The 22,444-nt window shown below is 36.5% G+C and overlaps 1 protein-coding gene across 1 annotated transcript in view; it reads left to right on the forward strand.

The window, feature by feature from the left end:
* LOC146162979 (uncharacterized) overlaps positions 1–21,956 on the forward strand; it is a 37,465-nt gene extending 15,509 nt beyond the window's left edge. Inside the window, exons 4-6 of the mRNA XM_083382050.1 lie at positions 19,044–19,139; positions 20,309–20,386; positions 21,737–21,956. Of these exons, the coding sequence (XP_083238176.1) occupies positions 19,044–19,060 (17 nt within the window). The 3' untranslated portion in view covers positions 19,061–19,139; positions 20,309–20,386; positions 21,737–21,956. The remainder of the gene's footprint in view (positions 1–19,043; positions 19,140–20,308; positions 20,387–21,736) is intronic.
* Positions 21,957–22,444: the final 488 nt, after the last annotated feature.

The raw sequence follows: 22,444 nt of genomic DNA on the forward strand, positions 1-22,444 counted from the left end.
GTTACTAAAAACATAATGACCTTTAGGCAAATTGTCTGAGTGGTAACCGACAAAATTCCATAACTTAACCGAACGAAATCCAAACATTTAAAACAATTGTGCAACATAACTTAAGAGCCGCACATAACTGGATGAAGAGCCGAATGCGGCTCGCGAGCCACGTGTTGACCACCCCTGAAAGTATAGTGACATCAGATGTAACTTTACAAACTCATCTGCAGTGGTTCTCAAAGTATGGATCGCGACCCAAACATGGGTCGCACAGGGTCAAAAAAGGGGTCGCTTTATGGTGATTCAATCCTGCCCAAACGAACTTTTTTCATTTTAGCTTTAAAATATTTTCAATTCAATCATCACTGAATTATGGCATCAAAAGCTTTTCACGTGTCTTCAAATCTGTAACCTGGATTATTGCATCATAAGTGGTTTTATGAACGTTTTGGTGGCAGCCAACTACAGTAGCTGCTAAGAAGCTTTCAGTCACCAAACAAGCCACGCTGATATTATAAAGGAAAAAATTCAGTTTCACCAATTACACTAAAATAAATCAATCATTTGCTTGCAATCAATCATTGTTTACTAGAACTGTGTAGGCTACTATATCTGGTTGTCTGTGTCTTTTTCTATTTCATGCACGTCAGAAAAAGTACATTTTTTGATGTTTGAGGATTGGGTCGTGAGATGCTCATAAAACTCAGATTTGGGTCGCGCTCAAAAAAGTTTGAGAACCACTGCTAAATAAGCCTTTCCAACAAAACAAAAAAATAACAATATGTTAATAATAAATATTTTTTTATTCACAATTTATTTATTCATTTCATTGAAACTCACCGAGAAACGCCGGCAGTTAGCAGTTTTGCGAATTTCATTTATTTAAAAGTTCAAAACGTTTCATTGATATACAGATTCCTGTAGGAATCAATTCAACTTTGAGACTTTTATTAACAAGCCAACCAGTTCGCCTGCTGGTGTAATTCAGTGGGGTTCTTGTGTAGCAGTCAAGCACAGCCGAACGTGAACCTCACTGTGGCAAAAAAGAAGCCGATGTTTCGCTTGACTAAAATGTTTGGCGCTTGCTCGACCATAGGATATTCTCCTTTAGAGAATGAAATGAGGAACTGTTCTGTGGAAGACAAACTTCGTATTTGTCAGCCATAACTCGCCTGTATGCTGATTTAATTTATGTTAATTGGGTTTCGTACTTTCAACTGTGGCAGCATTTACTATTTGCTAAAAACTCAGTTTAAATCTAGCGAATGTATTTTGCTGTAGAATACGTTTTGTTTGTCCTTTTTATTTATATTTCAAGTTAGTCTAAACCAGTGATTTAGTCTGTATTCAAACATTATATGTTGTCGTTATTGTCTTGTCAGTTATGCTTTACTATTCGATCATATAGCGTGTTTTACATGTCTCTTGTGACATCATAAAGCATCTATTATGCTGTAGTACGTTTTATCAGCGAATCAGGTCGTCTTCAATTTTTTCCCGTCTTTTGGGCAAAATGACTTGACTTGACCTAAGTCATTTGGACCAATGACTTTGGTTAAAATAAATTGTTTTCATGAAGCAATTCTTTATAAATTTATTTTTGGGACATATCTTGTTTTTGCTCGATTTGTTTTATGGTTTTTTGTTTTTTGGTTTGTTTCAGACCGTTTTTGTCCAGAGTTTTACAGAAAAACTATAATGGGAAAGACATCAAATGTCCATACACAATGGAGGCGTATATGTAGATGAGCTTTTAAGGGTTTAGAAGTCTATTTACTTAGGGGCCTTATGCTGAGGGTACAAATTGCAAACAAATTATGACGTCATCGTAAAATTGATTTTGGCTCTGTACTTCTCTAGCGGTCGCAATATTTACTAAAAAGGATCTGGTTAAAACGACACCGGTTGCACAGACTGTCTCGCGTTAATACGCGATAAAGGAAAACAGATTCTGCTAAGGGAGTACATTCTGCTTTGAAACGCCAGACACAAGTATGTCAATACTTACAGCCGAAACCTAAACATCTTTCCTGCCATCGGCTGTTATCTGCAATTACGAAAATTGTCCGTTTAATTAAGGCAATGAGTGGAAAATTATTTTTAAATGTAAAATCATTTTTTCAAATGTAATATCAGCATAATATGTCAATTACAGTCTTGCAATTTTAGGAAAATTTATTTTTGAAATAAAAATACAATCTGTCAGCGTCGTTCATCCACTATGTCACAGTTGGGCGCACAAGCGTATGACGTGTAGATCGCAGCTGCAGTCGGGTGAGTAATTTCTACTGCTCTGTTGCGGAATGAAATAATTTTTGGTTGGCTGCATTATCTTGAAACTGATGCCTGGCCGCCCTAAACAGACACCGCGTAACGCAAAATGATTTCTGTTTATTGTCGCGTACAAACTACAGTGATGTGGTTCTAGTGACCTCCAATGCAGACAGGGGAACGAAAATATGTAATGAATAGCGAAACAAAATAATCAAACCGAATTAGGCTACGATTAGTCAGAACAGGAACCTTTTACGCGCTTGCGATTACCCAACAACGTTTATTTATTGCTTCACTACCATAAAAATATAATTATTCGCAAGGATTAGCAAGAATTACAATTTTGAATTTTAAGTCGAATATTGGGCAAGATCCATTATAGTTGAAACTATCTTGGCTTTTCAAAATATATTTCGCCCAGATCTGGAATATAAGGAATAATAGCCAGACCTTTTGCTTCTGGTTTAGCTGTTATATGGTTAGAGCCTCTGTATTCAAATCTTAGTTGTAGACAACACGAAGTATAGTTGTAAAGCCTTGTCGCCAGAAAGAAGAGTTAATAGAGGCTCTGGTTGAACACCTAGCTGAAGTCTAGTCATGCACAGGATTATAATTGAATCCAGCCAAATTCCAGTACTGAGATATAAAAGGGCCGGGATCTCACTGTACTTTAATATTTGTACCTGTTTGGACTATAATTTCGATAGCCATAATAGGTTGAAAGGAAAATGTTGTGGAGGCTGTTTCGCGCTAATAAGTGACAAAGGGGCACCTTGATTGCAGCGAAACAGATTACGTCAAAGCGTTGTATTTTTGATTTATAACGCCAGAAGCCAGTATGCCAAACAAATACAGACAAAACCAAGTCTCCCTGGCCATCGGATGTCATATGCATTTATGGAAACTGTTTAGTATGTTACCATAAGCATTTATATTTCGCAGTATAACCAGTTCATCGAAATGTGTAACGTCATCTTGAAATTGTGCGCGCATTCTAAATTTTTATCTTAATAAACAAATACGGAATACGGTAAGAAACAGTCTAATGAATTCTAGACAAAAATCTCACAGTTTTAAGAATGGAATGTAATTTTTTTTTACTATATTGGTAAAAGCAATCATCTATTTATACAACGAAGATGATATAATGATTTTATATTCACAAGTAAACAAAACAAAATCTGTCGTGGAATACTATTTACTAGTGTTGCCATATTTTTTACATAACCTCTGATAAACAACATGATGGTTTTAGGGGCATAAAAAGGCCGGAAACGTCATAACGTTTTAAATTTTTAAGTTCCTTGCTGCTGTCACGCATAACAGTGCGCAAAAATGCAGCTTAAGTTAAGTGAAGTGCGACAATGTTTTTGTTTATATCCTGTTCATTGTTCGTATTTGAAAAACGGATTTTCTTAATTGCGCCTCAAATAGTTTTGAGGGTCTATAATTTGGTACTCATAAAGTTAAAGTTTAAAACTTAACATATTCGGCTTTGATCTTTAAAATTTATGTTTATTATGTTAATTGGGTTTTTACGTTCGAAATTATGAGCGGGTTTTATTTTTCGCTATAAAAAAGTGTGACTTTTAAGTTATTTCAAGCTCTCTACGCCTACCTAGCGACAGTAATATCTAGCAATATACCTCCCTTTTGTAGTGTTCGCCAATAAGCTATTGATGTAATTAAACCGCTAGTAAACCATAAAAATGATACTACGAACCCCTTGTCATTTGTTAACAACCCAACAATCGGGTGGTTTTATGGCAAATTAATACAAAATGTTGATTGATAAGAAAAATTGTTGGTTGTTCTTAATTCGAATTTAGATATTTACTCCCGGATGGAGACTGTTTATTGTTACAGAGGCATCAAACATATAGTTTTTTAATTGATTGTAGGTTTTTTATTAAGGGAAAATAAATTGTTTTTTTTATTTGGTTTGAGGACAAGGAGGATAGAGGGTTAAAACAAAAAGCGTTTTTTTTGTGAAAAAATAGTTGCATTTACGTCGTAAGGGATGGCAGAGAGAACTTGTTTTCAGACCGATTTTTGTCCGAAGCTTTATAGAAAAAGTAGACATGGTAGAACTTTCAAATTTTCAGACATGACGTAGAGTGGTATGTTGGTGCTTTGTAGAGGTTTCTGAGGCTGCACCTCCAGGGATCTTTGACTGGGGGACAAAAAACAATAATGTGACGTCATATCTTAAATTCGCTGTAGCTATCGATTCCCATCTAACGGTTGAAAAGATTCAATACAGAACTAGACGGGGGTGCGGTTGTTGTATATTTTGTCAAGGGGTATATTTTCAGGGCTTGGTGTTTTTTTTTTTAATTTCAAATTTTTACTTTTTTTTTAAGTTTTCTTTATTTTTTGTTTTTTGATATTTTTTATTTTGTTATGTATATTATATATTATATATTTTATATTTTTTTCCTTAACTTGTTACTGCAAGCAAAAACAGATATGGGCCGAAAACTCCCCACTTAACTTCTGGCGTTGATGCGAAAGGGGTTCAAATATGGCGTCATAGTATTTGGGAAATAATCGAAACATATATTTGATAAATAAAAATTTACGTAGATAATGCGTACAAGCATGTTATTACACTTTGGCCAACTAACATGTTTAAAAAGCCAATATTATCATTCTCTTAAAATGGTTTGACGTCCATGGTTTGCTTTTGCCAACTTTTACTCGGTAATTTTTTACCATGGCGTGGTCCGAGCAATCAAAGTTATAACAGAGTTTAAATCTGTAGTTTCGATCAATATATAAAACAAGTTTATGTGCCTAATACAGGGGTCCGCAAATACTTTTTGGTGCGACCCAAAATTGCTAGCACCGAGGTCTCGCGACCCAAATACTTCGATTTTTTTTAATAAAATAGATTTGCTAAAAAAACACAGTAATTTATTGTGTTTCCATTCATTAAGACAGATCTACATGTTATCCGTTATTAAAGAGAAAGGGTTCTGTAACACAACTGAAAAGAAGCCTTGAGTTTTACTACTAGTGATGTCTCATTCGGATGACAAATATGATTTAGCAACCAATATGGGGCTTGCAGCCCCCACCAATTCCCCGCCATAACCCCTTCAACAAGCGTCCGCTATTGCGCTTTCTTAGTGCAATAATTACTGGCAAGGTGTGTAATGTTTTTTTGGCGCAAATCACTAAAAAATGTCCGACGTCTCATCGTAATCGTTTGAGGAAACTCAATATTATAAGGCTCAAATCTAAGGATTTTTCAGAGGGCAATATAAATTTTAAGACAGAGGTCGACAACCTTTACCAAGTCGCGGACCAAACCAAACTCAGCAAGTTCTCGGCGGGCCGTATTAAATTTCCGCTAACAATTTTTGTTATAAAAACGTGTGGCCTCTAAGCACTTTAATATAATAACTCTTAATCAGGGACAAACCCAAATGTTTGATGCAGTGAAAATGATTCTAGTTACACTACAACAAGGAAGCAACGGGCGTAGCGCGAAAAAAATGTTTAAATTGGCAAACCTTTAAATTTACAAGGAGACGTGACGCATTTTCCACACACGACATAAAATACGAACATATTTCTTATGCTCTTTTTGTTAATGTTTATCATTAAATAATACATCAGCGAATTAATTTGGAAAAAAATTGATTTTAGAGAGTTTCATGCTACGAAAAATTTCCTATGCTTATAGTTGTCATGCGCACGTCACCTTTGGTGTGAGAAGACTACATCAAAACGCCAACGTAATTAAAAGTCAAATTTGATACGCGCGGGGAAAAGTTTGTGCAATTTCGTATAGTTAAAACAGTTAAAATTATTGAGCATGCTGGCCTTGTGTACAGTTTGTGAGAGAGTTTGCGGGCAGGATGATTTTCATTGGAGGGCCAGATCCGGCCTGCAGGCCGAAGGTTGCCGACCCCTGTTTTAGACACGATGTAACAAAGAGAACAGCGTGCTTACGACGCTTTGGTTACAGAAACGGGATAAAAAATGAAAGAGAGTTTCTTTGAAAACATATACCAAGAAGTAAACCCAGATTGCGGTAAGCAGGTCAGTTTGGTGTGGTAATGGCCAAAATAGTGTTGGATTGCAAGCGTTCTTTGCCATCACCTGGATCGAACGAACACTCACATCTTTTTACGGGGCTTAGTGTAAATATTTTACGTGACAATTTTAGCCGCGCTCCAAGTAAGACGGCTCTCTTGTATTCAATTCAGTGTACTAATGGAAACAATTAGAAAACTTAAAATATAGGCCTCTATTGACAAGCCCTCTATTAATCAGGCTTTCGCGACCCAAACTGAATGGTCCCGCGACCCAAATTGTTTTTTTGTTTTTTTGATTGGAGTAAAATGCGCAACAGGTGCAAATAGAGAGGCGTACACTGCCACCAGATTTCGCATTTAAATTTGCGGCGGTAAAATATGTTGTTTCTTGAGAGCATTAAGTAATTTTACTAAAGAGAAGCCTCTTTTCAAAATGCAAGTCGCACGAGCCCAGTTTTGGACGAGCCACATTGCACAATGAAAGTCTCACGCGCGGGACAATAAAGCGCAGCAGGCAGTCAGTCGCTTCGTCACTTCACAAGCTGGACAAAGCAAGCGAATATGAACGAATTCTGTATGTCAGTTTTTCTGCTGCTAGATTGCAGTCGTTAGCTACAGAGAGCTAAAACGCAATATTTCAGGTTTTTGCCCCCCAAGCAAAGGCCCCTGGGGGTGCAGCCTCATAAACTTTTACAAAGCGCCTACATACCACTCTACGCCATGTCTGAAAATTTGAAGGTTCTACGATGTATACTTTTTCCATAAAGCTTCGGACGAAAATGAAGTTGCTCCAACCAAACATAACAACACCAGGCGTAAACAAATTAAAATTGTACAAGGGCCGCAGCAAGCAAAATGCTAAATTTGAATGTATTTTTAGCGACGACGTTAAACAACGTCATAACATGGCGTCATACTGAACAAATCTTCAAGAACACTGCGTTAATTTGGTTTAAATTGGCCAAACTTTCGATTTAATAGGTGGCGAATTAGGCACATAGACCACAGGCGTTAAATTATGTTAAGAGAATGATTATATCTGCATTTTAAGATCATTCCCCAATACCTTGCCTTATGTGAATTTATTATCGCGGTATTACATGAAGAGGCAAGGCCAGTATAAAATAAAGTTTCACCCATTGTAAAGCAGGGAGGCATTGCTAGAAACTTCATTTATATGATGTTCGTGAACTATGTCGCCAGATTGGACCTTAAGTTAAAAAAGCTTGAAACTTTTTTTAAAGGTAAAGGCTTTAGGCGTCGATTGCCAGTTTGCCACTTTCTCTGGAAATAGGATTTTTGTTTGGAAGAGAAAAAATAAAATATTTGATGGCAAAACAATTCGAAAATTAATTTTGAAAAGTCTTTACTAAACTAACGTGTAAGAAAATGAAACCCTGGCAACTAATCCTTACGTAACTGAGACATAATTAAGGCTGGAAACTTTCAGCCCATATCTGTTTTTGCTTGCAGAAGCAAGTTAACGTTTATACTTAACCACAAACCAAATTTAAATTTATAGTATTTGAAAGCAACCCTGATGAGTAACGCTATTTATAACTGTTCTCTACTTGGTTGTTCTTTTAGCATGTTTTAATGCCGCTGTTTGGACACCAAACTGTTTGTCCTTGTTCGGTATTGGGGCTGTGCAATAGTTGCGGTTAGAATTTTGGTTAGGGGTGAAATTATTAGTGGGTTTGGGGTTAGGGGTGGGCTTTGGGTAAAGGTTAGATCTTACTCTAGTCAGTGGTCGTATTCCGATGTAGGCCTTGTTCCACGTTATAGTTGTTGGTTTAAGTTTGGTTTTGTGTTTTATTTCGACTTTGATGTTGTTTCAATTTTCGATCTATTACTAGAGTCCTGTCGTGAATGTTAATATTTTATTAAAAGTTTGTGATGCACCCTTGTATACCTTTTCGTTCTGCTGCAACCCATGTATATTTTGATGCACCCTGCAGTGCACCGTACACACCGGTTGAAAAGCACGGGCGCCATTTTGTGTCCGCTGCATGGTCACGTGATGTGCGAATAAACGTCGGTTGCTCGAATGTTTGGGCGTAAATGCAATAATGCGTCGCGTTCAACTTTCCATCGTTGTGGAATCCGTGCCATACCGCCTTGACGTCACTTTACATCCAAACACCAGCTGCTCACTATGACGTCACTTTGCATCCACACACCAGCTGCTCATTATGACGTCACTTTGCATCCAAGCACCAGCTGCTCATTATGACGTCACTTTGCATCCAAACACCAGCTGCTCACTATGACGTCACTTTGCATCCAAGCACCAGCTGCTCATTATGACGTCACTTTGCATCCAAACACCAGCTGCTCTTTATGACGTCACTTTGCATCCAAACACCAGCTGCTCATTATGACGTCACTTTGCATCCAAACACCAGCTGCTCATTATGACGTCAATTCAATTATTGCGGCAAAGGTAAGTGGCTAGATTTACCTCATGGTTGCCAGTTAGGATTTTTTAAAGCCAAATTTGAAAATTTAAAACCATTTAAAAAATTTTTGAAAAATTTTGAAACCTCTTTGGATTTTATTTTCTCAAAAAAAAATCCGAATGAAATTTGGGTTTTTTAGGCTTTTTTGGCGCTGGTCTAGAATCCTACCACAATTATTAAATCAATGCACAATACTTGGTTTGGGTGCGAGTTAGCGTTTAGGTGTGGGTGGGTGAAGTATTATTATATTCATTATTTAATATTAATACTTGACCCACCCTAACCCAAACGCTAACCCACACCCTAACCCAAATAATGTGCGTTGTGGTAGGATTCTAGATCAGCGCTGTGTATTTCAACAGGTGAGACATGACCACCGTGCTATCTGAACTCCTCTTAATCGAAACTAAAACAAACTGCCATTGTAATTTAAGGAGCATACTGTCAGGTCGCTTATAGATTTATTGTACATTCACATAATTCAGCATAGTTCGCAAACACGTCTCGCAAGTAAGGCATGCATCTGTTGACTGTAGAGCAGTAGAAAGGACACTTTGACTAACGTTGCATTCAAAGCGAATGCGTTGAGGATTAAAACTGGCCAGTTAAATAGCAGGATGCAGCGCACAGGAAACACGCCAGAAAGACTTTAGCAGACTTTAGCACACGCACAATAAACACAGTACTGTAAATAACAAATACAGACGCTGATTCGCTACACCATCCGCCTTCCCCCAGGAACACAAAAAAAAGTTCCTAGCAGTTCGTTGAGCCGCGCTTCTTCTTTAAAATCTTCCCAGGATCCGATCAGAAGTCGACCAACAAACGCAGAACGTCGGACATTTGTGCAATATGGAAACAGCACGTGTTGGGAACCGTGGTGTTCAATAGAGCGAAGAGGGTTCATGAATTCCTTGTCTTGGCGGCCCACGAACAACTCCAGGGGTAGCTGGTTGTACGACACGATGTAACGTCTGATTTCAAATCTAATTTCAAATCGCAAAACTGAAGTTAGTTGCTTAGAGTCTTTTGCTCTAGAATACCAATTAAAAGGGGCAAGGTGCTAATCTCAAAAACGCGAAAACAAATTACATCGCCTAGTCCACATTAGATGGGTTCCCTAAAGCAGACATAATAACCTTGGCGCAAAAGGTTATTCTAGAAAGTTACTCTCTGCATGCTAGTAACTTCATGTGGGCTACATGACGGTTATCTCACACCGTCTGAAAGGTAAATAAGGCATCAAAGGCCTTAGCAATCATGGGTTTATAATACCCAGAGCATTTTCGCTTGCAGTCACAAATGAGATAAATCTCGCGTTATGTTGGGAATTGGCAACAAGGTTTGGCCTTCTGCTCTGTTTTCCTTCTTATAAATCATAACGGTTAAGTGACGCAGGAATTTCAGACAAAGTGATCAGGTTATTTTGGGTGAGATATAAAAGATCAATCACCATAACACGTGATCAGAGACAGTAGCCGCAGTGGCTTTAACACTTTAGAAGTAATGACTTCTGTAAGTGCTGGTTAAGATAGAATCTATCCGTTTATTGGTTTTGAGATTAGATATCACGAGAGGTGTTCGCAGTCAACCTCGATCGTAATATTTTCACCTTAAAAACTTTACCAAAAAAGGGCCATAATTTCGCAACAATAACTATAACAGTCTTGCGTAACCACTAATTTAAAGCGTCAAACGATTTTTCTCTGCATTACGGCTAATCAAATATCAAATTGACAAGCAATAACGCTGGCATAAACTTGTTAACAAACGTTTCAACAAATCATAACTGATCGGCGTAGCTTAAAAATACTTACAAGCGAAAAACTGCGCTAGCAAACCAAATGAATACATACTTTCTATGCAACCTGACAGTATGCATAAAATTTAAATCAGAAGGGTTTAATTGCGTGTTCATATCTCAGTCGGGGTCTCCAATGTATATTTCAACAGGTGAGACATGACCACCGTGCTATCTGAACTCCTCTTAATCGAAACTAAACAAACTGTCATAGCATTTCAAAGTGCATACTGTCAGGTCGCTTATAGATTTATTGTACATTCACATAATTCAGCATAGTTCGCAAACACGTCTCGCAAGTAAGGCATGCATCTGTTGACTGTAGAGCAGTAGAAAGGACACTTTGACTAACGTTGCATTCAAAGCGAATGCGTTGAGGATTAAAACTGGCCAGTTAACTAGCAGGATGCAGCGCACAGGAAACACGCCAGAAAGACTTTAGCAGACTTTAGCACACGCACAATAAACACAGTACTGTAAATAACAAATACAGACGCTGATTCGCTACAGCGCCCTTTTTTTCGTTTTATTCCAAAATGTCATGAGTGTTATGTTAAGAAGAGATCAAACTAACACAAAAAGAGAAAAAAATTCCAAAAAATATCACAAAAAGAGAAAAATTTGGGAAAACAAAAAAAATTGCCAAGAAAAAATTCCAAAAAGAGAAAAAAATTAAGAAAATTTACCACAAAAACAGAAGTTCAATGTACCAGCATGACCATTTATTGCATTTTTTATTTATTTAAGGAAAAACATAGGCTTGTTAGAGTTTGTAGTAGATTTGGCTTTTTTTAGAGTAATTTTGGCTTTTTTTATTTTTTTCATCTAGCAACCCTGATTCACCTCAAAATCACAAACAGAAATGAACTAAAAGTAAAACAAAACTATTTACTTATTTGGTGAATTTATAATGTTATTGTTTCACTGGCCACAAAAGTAGGCATTCAAAATGTTTACAAGCTTATTTAATTTAATAGCTAATTGCGTTTGGAATATTATGTCAATTGGGCATAATGTGGATTTAGCCGCCATATAATATTCCACCTTTACAATTTCCATTTGGCGGCCATATCAGTTTTAAAATTCGGTACTGCAAATGCGCATGTCGGACTCGGGACTCGGGTAGTTTACAAGGTCTTATCCGAGTCCCGAGTCAGACTTCAGCAAAAACAAACTGAGTCCCGAGTCCGACTCCGCAGCCCTGGTGTTAACACTATTGCTTAAACTTTGGGACGCACCCTCCTTGACACAATTTGTCCAAACTCACGTAACTATCACCTAATCTGTATAGCCTTTGTATACCTTTTGTCAGCTGTGCACCCTAGTTCTGCTATACACTTGGGTACACGATATACTTGTTGAAGCTCATTGGATTAATGTACAGTTATTGCTGCAAGAGTTTCCTTAGTGGGGTCATTATATAACCAAAAAATGGCTTTACCTGTGATTTTTGTTCAGTAAACTAGTTTTTTACTGTGCCACAAGCTAAACATGTTTGAGAACCAAGGTTTCTGTTGTTATTCTAATAAATTAAAGCAGCAGGTATATATAGGTCAAGATGTGCTCACTTCCTAAAGCATTCTTATATTGAAAAAATGTGTTCTGTCATACTGGCGAACTTTACCAGCACTGGTCAGTGGTCAAGCTGTATACCACCCACCCTTGTAAACCATTCTTGGTTGTATACCTCAGTTTTATTTCGCTATGCAACAAGTTGTACTACCTGGTTGAATAGCAGCCCATTTAAGCATTAAATCTGTAAATACCATATTTAACAAGGCAATGCTGGGTTTTAATTGCAGTACATTGTTTGATTACCTGTGGGTCAGATCTAGTTCACCAAGCAGATTTATCCGGTCATCAGCCCCTTTTTTATTAATAAGATGACCTACTGTGCTATTCTATTTTGCAATCTGTCTTTTTTGAATAGCATATATAACGTTTTCAGTTTGTTTTTATATCTTTTCAGTCTGTTTTACCAAAGTTCCTGTAGGTGAATGTTTGCCAAAAATCCGACAGTTATGGTGCAACATTTGTAGAATGCAGTCGAGAAGTATTGCTTGCTGTCAGATACTGGAGGCCTAGGTCTACTAAAATTTTGCAATTTGGTTTAAATTGGACTTTACCAGACTTTAAAGACTTTAGCAGACTTTAGCACACGCACAATAAACACAGTACTGTAAATAACAAATACAGACGCTGATTCGCTACACCATCCGCCTTCCCCCAGGAACACAAAAAAAAGTTCCTAGCAGTTCGTTGAGCCGCGCTTCTTCTTTAAAATCTTCCCAGGATCCGATCAGAAGTCGACCAACAAACGCAGAACGTCGGACATTTGTGCAATATGGAAACAGCACGTGTTGGGAACCGTGGTGTTCAATAGAGCGAAGAGGGTTCATGAATTCCTTGTCTTGGCGGCCCACGAACAACTCCAGGGGTAGCTGGTTGTACGACACGATGTAACGTCTGAAATGGTACTTGAAAGGCACAATAAACAACAATGCAAAACACTTTTGAATAGCCTATAATGCAGAAAATGATCGTCTTAAAACGCAATTCTAATTTCAAATCGCAAAACTGAAGTTAGTTGCTTAGAGTCTTTTGCTCTAGAATACCAATTAAAAGGGGCAAGGTGCTAATCTCAAAAACGCGAAAACAAATTACATCGCCTAGTCCACATTAGATGGGTTCCCTAAAGCAGACATAATAACCTTGGCGCAAAAGGTTATTCTAGAAAGTTACTCTCTGCATGCTAGTAACTTCATGTGGGCTATATGACGGTTATCTCACACCGTCTGAAAGGTAAATGAGGCATCAAAGGCCTTAGCAATCATGGGTTTATAATACCCAGAGCATTTTCGCTTGCAGTCACAAATGAGATAAATCTCGCGTTATGTTGGGAATTGGCAACAAGGTTTGGCCTTCTGCTCTGTTTTCCTTCTTATAAATCATAACGGTTAAGTGACGTAGGAATTTCAGACAAAGTGATCAGGTTATTTTGGGTGAGATATAAAAGATCAATCACCATAACACGTGATCAGAGACAGTAGCCGCAGTGGCTTTAACACTTTAGAAGTAATGACTTCTGTAAGTGCTGGTTAAGATAGAATCTATCCGTTTATTGGTTTTGAGATTAGATATCACGAGAGGTGTTCGCAGTCAACCTCGATCGTAATATTTTCACCTTAAAAACTTTACCAAAAAAGGGCCATAATTTCGCAACAATAACTATAACAGTCTTGCGTAACCACTAATTTAAAGCGTCAAACGATTTTTCTCTGCATTACGGCTAATCAAATATCAAATTGACAAGCAATAACGCTGGCATAAACTTGTTAACAAACGTTTCAACAAATCATAACTGATCGGCGTTGCTTAAAAATACTTACAAGCGAAAAACTGCGCTAGCAAACCAAATGAATACATACTTTCTATGCAACCTGACAGTATGCATAAAATTTAAATCAGAAGGGTTTAATTGCGTGTTCATATCTCAGTCGGGGTCTCCAATGTATATTTCAACAGGTGAGACATGACCACCGTGCTATCTGAACTCCTCTTAATCGAAACTAAAACAAACTGCCATTGTAATTTAAGGAGCATACTGTCAGGTCGCTTATAGATTTATTGTACATTCACATAATTCAGCATAGTTCGCAAACACGTCTCGCAAGTAAGGCATGCATCTGTTGACTGTAGAGCAGTAGAAAGGACACTTTGACTAACGTTGCATTCAAAGCGAATGCGTTGAGGATTAAAACTGGCCAGTTAAATAGCAGGATGCAGCGCACAGGAAACACGCCAGAAAGACTTTAGCAGACTTTAGCACACGCACAATAAACACAGTACTGTAAATAACAAATACAGACGCTGATTCGCTACAGCGCCCTTATTTTCGTTTTATTCCAAAATGTCATGAGTGTTATGTTAAGAAGAGATCAAACTAACACAAAAAGAGAAAAAAATTCCAAAAAATATCACAAAAAGAGAAAAATTTGGGAAAACAAAAAAAATTGCCAAGAAAAAATTCCAAAAAGAGAAAAAAATTAAGAAAATTTGCCACAAAAACAGAAGTTCAATGTACCAGCATGACCATTTATTGCATTTTTTATTTATTTAAGGAAAAACATAGGCTTGTTAGAGTTTGTAGTAGATTTGGCTTTTTTTAGAGTAATTTTGGCTTTTTTTATTTTTTTCATCTAGCAACCCTGATTCACCTCAAAATCACAAACAGAAATGAACTAAAAGTAAAACAAAACTATTTACTTATTTGGTGAATTTATAATGTTATTGTTTCACTGGCCACAAAAGTAGGCATTCAAAATGTTTACAAGCTTATTTAATTTAATAGCTAATTGCGTTTGGAATATTATGTCAATTGGGCATAATGTGGATTTAGCCGCCATATAATATTCCACCTTTACAATTTCCATTTGGCGGCCATATCAGTTTTAAAATTCGGTACTGCAAATGCGCATGTCGGACTCGGGACTCGGGTAGTTTACAAGGTCTTATCCGAGTCCCGAGTCCGACTTCAGCAAAAACAAACTGAGTCCCGAGTCCGACTCCGCAGCCCTGGTGTTAACACTATTGCTTAAACTTTGGGACGCACCCTCCTTGACACAATTTGTCCAAACTCACGTAACTATCACCTAATCTGTATAGCCTTTGTATACCTTTTGTCAGCTGTGCACCCTAGTTCTGCTATACACTTGGGTACACGATATACTTGTTGAAGCTCATTGGATTAATGTACAGTTATTGCTGCAAGAGTTTCCTTAGTGGGGTCATTATATAACCAAAAAATGGCTTTACCTGTGATTTTTGTTCAGTAAACTAGTTTTTTACTGTGCCACAAGCTAAAAATGTTTGAGAACCAAGGTTTCTGTTGTTATTCTAATAAATTAAAGCAGCAGGTATATATAGGTCAAGATGTGCTCACTTCCTAAAGCATTCTTATATTGAAAAAATGTGTTCTGTCATACTGGCGAACTTTACCAGCACTGGTCAGTGGTCAAGCTGTATACCACCCACCCTTGTAAACCATTCTTGGTTGTATACCTCAGTTTTATTTCGCTATGCAACAAGTTGTACTACCTGGTTGAATAGCAGCCCATTTAAGCATTAAATCTGTAAATACCATATTTAACAAGGCAATGCTGGGTTTTAATTGCAGTACATTGTTTGATTACCTGTGGGTCAGATCTAGTTCACCAAGCAGATTTATCCGGTCATCAGCCCCTTTTTTATTAATAAGATGACCTACTGTGCTATTCTATTTTGCAATCTGTCGTTTTTGAATAGCATATATAACGTTTTCAGTTTGTTTTTATATCTTTTCAGTCTGTTTTACCAAAGTTCCTGTAGGTGAATGTTTGGCAAAAATCCGCCAGTTATGGTGCAACATTTGTAGAATGCAGTAGAGAAGTATCGCTTGCTGTCAGATACTGGAGGCCTAGGTCTACTAAAATTTTGCAATTAATTAACAGCGATGGAAGTGATTCATGACTGACCTACTGTTGGCGGCTAACTTAATCCAATCATTATGTTCTTTATAAGAAAGTAAATATTCAAAATGGGCGATATATTTATTTCTATGGCATGTAATAATGTTTATAACAAACTGTGTAACTGTCAGGTCATTTAACAATTGTGTTTTGACGTAAATTGCGAAAGATTAATAGTCTGATAATTATCGATTTTTCAGGTTAAAGCAGTGCTTCTTAAACTTTTTTAGTTTTGTTTACTCGTAGCATTTTTCTCCATATTTATTCACCCTTGTCTAATGATATGATAAAACTATCTCTTATATATGTAACAGCACACCCAGAATATCCGCCCTGCTTGCAAGATATCGTCCATTTTGGCCGGTTTACTCTTATTCACCCCTTTTGGTTGGTTCACCCCTGCAAAAATATTATTCATCCTGGGTGACCCATTCACCTGATTAAGAAACACTGGGTTAACCGGTAAGGTATCCGGATATATCCATCATCCAGATACTAGAAATATTAATATCTGAACCAACCTTAGTTGAACAAAGCGAAGTTGAGTAATAATTTAGTAAACTATTAAAATATAAACGAAACAGAATTGTAGATTGTAAAGGAAAGTTACTAACTCCCGATCTAGTAGATTCACATTATATTTTATCTGTATGAGCATCTTAATTTAACCATGAAACTGTAACATATCACAAAACATGCTAATTATCACAATTTTCTTTCAAATAACAGAATCTGCCTGAATCCGAATGATGAAAACAAACTATTCTGGTTGCACATCAATGATAAGATAAAACTTAATACAGGACTTGAAAAATCAGTTTGTTTATATGTTATAATATGATAAATATATTTCGCTACTAAAAGCATTATCAGTATCTAACACATAACACAATATAAGTCAAGAAGTACGCTAATAAAAAAAACAAAAACCAATTGTTCTAGGCAAGTGGTGCACTGTACAATCCGCAACCTGCATCAACGATGCTTATATTGTGTTATGTTTTAAAAAATATATATATATATTTTTACTTAACATTTTATAACATCTAAACAAACTGATTTTCGGTTTAAAAGTTCTGCAAATAACATGCTTGTTTTTTTCAATAATGATTAGGTTTCTCTCATGTTTGCAAGCTAATATCATTTAAAAGCATTACTTATAATTATTTTCTTTTGTTCAGACATGACCTAATTCTGCATCTAAATTTGTCTTTGTACATCTAAATATGCGACAGTTTTTTAATGTATTTACCCAGTTTATCATTTTTTTTTGTTGACCAAAATATTGTGTGTTAGATTTAATGCTTATTCACTTTTTGACATATTTGAAGGAATTGTTGAAAATTAATCTCCAAATAAAGAAAGTTGAACTAATATATAAATATTCCTTGCTCTAAAAAATCCTCAACGGTTAGGGACACTGAGTTACAAAAGCTGACAATTGAACACCTACTGACAATTGAACACCTACCTTACAAACCTACAAACAGTCGAAATAATCATGGTGTAAATACCGATTTTTAGATGCTATAATAAATTTCTCCTTTTTATGTTTCTAAATGTGCTTACGTAATAAGAATATCAAAGCCGAAAATGAATAAAGAGTTATTCGAAACGTCCAAAATGATACCTACTTCTGTATGGGCTTTGATATTCTTATTACGTCTTACTACAACCTCCAACCATTATGCTCCTAAATGTGCTTATGTTGTTAACAGTCTAGACATGCCAAGCCGTGTTGTCGTATCAATATCTGCTTATACCAAGTTATAATGGCTGTCTAGAACAGACCTGGGCAACTGCAGTCCGGCTTATTTTGTTTAAAACACTTATTTTGGAATCTGCAACTCAAACCTCAGGAAACAAGCATGACTTTCTATATGTTTAAACATTTATATACACACTTTCCAGGGACGGATCCAGTTATGTAATTGCCTATCCCTTGTTAAAAAAGGCGCCATTCAATCTAAGGCGCACAAACGTCGACTTCAAAACAGCCGGTGCCAGACCCATGGCCCCCGTCCCCTACCCTCTTCCTACAGTTTTAGACTTGATTTGGCCATTTAGGCCTCATTCCGATGAATTTAATACTTATTCCGACAGGTTAGGTCTTATTCCAACGATTTAGATATTACTCTGTCGTGGATATTACTTCGTATTTGGCTTTATCATGTCATTGGCACTATGCTTTTATAGATTTTTCTGCTTTAGGTACTATTGTGAGTTTCCCATTTCACAAGTTGTTTGTAATTGCCTAACCCTTGGCCTTGAACATTATCAACCACGTTGTTAAACTGTTGGTGCTTAAAGATATCACAAGCTTTTTTGTAATTTTACAAATACTAAGTATATTTGTTATGACAGGTACTACCTTTACTAAGCCCAACTATAGAAATGAAACATGCACTGTGCTCTTTCAAGTTTGTTCGTTTGGTTGAGTTGTGTTTAATGCTAACCTACGGGCATCAGTTTGTTACTCAAGAACCAGTTTTATTTTTAGATTTTCAAGAGTGAAGCGAAAAACAATTCATTCATTATTTTCCTGGATACAGGAATCCACACAAAACAATGTTGTCGTTTCACTCTTTAAACTTATTTATCAGTCTTTACTGAAATAAAATCTGTTTGAGTAAATATAACCCTCTATACCTGGTGCCACCATACTTTTTAACAAAGAACTGGATAACTGTAATACCTGACCCTCGGGCCAGTTACAGCTGTCAAACTTATTAACTTGCTATATGTTACCTTCGTTGAGTATATATGTTGCCGCTGGTCGATAAAATCAACCGGACAGGTTTCATCTGGTCGTACTTGGTTGACCTTTACTGTAAACTAACAACTTTGCGCACCAAGGCATCCAGGCTTACCTAAGTGTGAATGTGAAAACAATAAAGTATAATGCTGAAACAATCAGACTTATGAAGCTCATATTGCATGAAGATTTAAATGTATTTTATTGCAGGTTTTTCTTATTGTTAGTAGTAAGTAAACCAGTACTTGTTGAAACTTGTGATTTGCGAGATTTCCTGAAGAAGAAGCGAATAAAGTATTTAGTGAGGTGAGTGGCTGTCTGCAATAACTAAGTTTTGTGTATTTGTTTACCACTTAAAGTAGCTTATACTTTTAACTCTCACTACTGTACATCAGGGGTTGTAAAGTGGGGGATGCGCCCCCTGCGGGCACATGAAGGGTTTGCAAGGGGGCACAAAGGACTTTTCAAGAAAAACGTTTGCTAACAGAATATCTCCGAAACATACTTCTCAGTTGTGTCTAACAAACTTTGTTTTATTCCAAAAAAAAACATATTTTATTCCTGTGTTATTTCGTGCACTATTTTGTTGTTTAAATACTTTTTTGCCGTTAGAAGAAAATGTGCCATGCAGACGGTCGCACATGCTGTGCTGTACAAAATTATTGGCAATTAATGTACACCTAGCAATCTACAACTCACCTTCTAAACAACTTGAATGTGCTTTAGATGCCAACATAATTACACTTCAAGGTAACTTTACTGAAGAAAAACATGGGTTTTAAATTAAAATTTCACATAATTTGCCGGTTTTCCATTTAAGCCCATCTTTGTTGGTAGCTATGTTTCTATTGATATGAAGAAATTGCCTGTTTATGCTTATCAGTGTGGCTATTAAAAGGGCACGAGTTTCGATAAATTGTGTTGAGGGGTCGCAGCCCCAAAATGTCCCCTGCTGTACATGAATAGTATATTTATGGTAATGTCCAACCTTTGTGAAGTTAGACTGAACAATGGTACATATATCAATAAGATTAACTTGTATTTTAAGTATGTTGGCTTTTATAAGCACTGCCTTGCAAATCATTAGAACTTCAATAGAATCCTGTATAATTTTGTATTGCGTTTGCTTTGTTGCTTGGCTTTAAGTGCTGAACTAAAACCCAACATTCATCATAGCACCAACTTATGTTAGAAAGCTGTTTTAACAACTTATAGCTGGTCGTTTGTACAACTGAAAAGGCGTGGTACTTTAAATTTACACATAAATAGATGTTTGATACAAGGTCTGTACCAAAAAATCTACTTCTATATGATTTTGTATTTAAAACCTAGTAGTATTCTACGATTTTGCTGGTTGCCCTTTTATTCAATGAAGATGACTGTTGTTACGTGGTGTAGACTTGTTTTTATTTATTTAGGCTTGTAAGTAGTAATTTATTTGCTGTAGGTTGTTTCATTAAGTTGCTTTTGCTTAGGGTTTGCATGAAAGAAAGAGAATGGCCGATAATCAAGAAGAAGGCAACGGAGCTCCAGATGATCAGAACATTGACTTGGTGAGTTTCACAATTGCATAATTTGTGAACACACATTCATCTATAAAGTAACAATTGTTAAAGCGGAATTATAAATAGTACCGTCCATGGCACTAAATAATAGACATAATAAATAGGCAATAAAAAAAATGATGGAATAAAACCTAAACGACATAATTTGACCTGCACAGTTTGTGGGCCGCCACATTTACCGGACTGATTTTCCATGTTTGGGGTTGGGTTTGGGTAATAGGTTGGGTTAAAAATTGGCTTCGGGTTAGAGTTATTGGTGGAGTTAGTGATGAAGTTAGGGTTTGGTAAAAGATTGCTTAAATTTTTTCTAGTGGTTTAAGTTTATGTCCGACAAAACCGGTTTTATTTCAAACTGTGTGTTGTTTCTACGTTGATGTTATTTTGATTTCTGTCTTTTTACTGGAATTCGCTAATTTGCCGACTTGGACCACTCCAATATAAAACTGCACAACAAAAGCAGTGGTTAGAGCAGGGGTTTGAACACATTATATTCGGGAAAGGTTAAACATATTATTTTCTGAAAAGGCACTTTGCAGTGCTGTTTGCATGCAACACAATCTTGTATGGCTTATAAATGTGACAAATTGCTTGGGTCGCGAGATTTTACCGAACTGATTTTTTTTTCAAAATGGGTCGCCTTTAAAAGGTGTTGGGAACCCCTGATCTATATCATAGAAGCATTTTGTTCATATTAATATCAACATGCTCAGTGAAAAAGAATGCTTAGTTGTAAAACTGTACTATTGTGCAACATATATTTGATATCTGTGACTTTTGTTTAGCCAAACAAAATGTGTGCACTGTGCAACCGTTTAGTTAGCGCTAGTGTTAGTGATATAATAATAATGTTAATGATGTGGTAGTGATTTAACGGTTGTCCTTTCTTAAGGTGATATAAGATGCGCGTTAAATCATTTGACGTGCCCTAATAGAGTGTGTTGAGATACTTGTCATGTTTGTTTGACTAATGTGTCAGTAATTTTGAAGCACCCGGGTTGTATTGTTCAACTAAAACCTAGCTACTGGCCTCAGATGTTGCATTATCTATATTGTGGTTTTATCGGTTGATTTTGCACAATTATTGCAAAATAACTTTGTCGAATTTCTGGGTAGTTTGAGCCCTATCATAAACCTACACACCTACATTTGGCAGCTCTGGGTTAATGCAATCACTTGTAACTAATAATGTAATAAGACAAAATGCAAAACAAAAGTTGATTTTTCACAGCTGCAAAAGACACTTTTATTAAGTCAAGTGCAACAGATGTTTAACACCAATTTGTTGCAATAATTGATGTTCAGCTCAATGGTAATATAATTTGTTTGTGACATTAACAGAACCAACTTCAAGTGCAAAACCTTTTCCTTGGTGCTCAAGTTCAACAACAAATCACTCATGAGACGAAAGAGTTTCACACTCATGAGACGAAAGAGTTTCACTCTCATGAGACTCAAGAGCATCATGTGCAGAACATACAAGCTGAAAACTTTCATCTCGGTGATGTTCACATTCATCTTACACCAGGCAACGTCCAAGCACATGAAAACATCACTGAAGCAGGTTGGTGGATAAAACTTGAATATTTTACTTGATTTAAACTTTAATAATTCATTTTCGTTTTCTGAAATATGTCTGTTACGTGTTTATCAACGCGTTAAACAATGTCTAACTAGTGACTTATTTGTGATATCTTCTATTTGTGTGATTACAAGCAATGTTCGCAATTTTCCTCACAACATTTTGGTTCTATCTGCGTTTTGGGAAATGCCCCTTTATCGTCAAATTTGTTTCGTTTTAACGAAACAACTGTTTTTCTGATATCACTGTAAAATTTTGCTATATTTAACCCAAACTACAGAATTATTTTATTTGCTGGGTCATTTACTGAATTACCAAGTAAAACTAGATGGGGTTACGATTGTTGAATATTTTCAAGTGTTAGTTTTGTATAGTGGCGTATCCAGGGGTGGGGGTTCGGACCCCCCTTTTCATAAGTCATTATCGTTTTTTGTTCGTTTTTGTCAGGGTTTAACTCACCGTTCGAA

Source organism: Ascidiella aspersa, chromosome 2 (assembly GCF_963924565.1).
Source record: "Ascidiella aspersa chromosome 2, kaAscAspe10.2, whole genome shotgun sequence".
In the NCBI taxonomy this organism is placed as follows: domain Eukaryota; kingdom Metazoa; phylum Chordata; class Ascidiacea; order Phlebobranchia; family Ascidiidae; genus Ascidiella; species Ascidiella aspersa.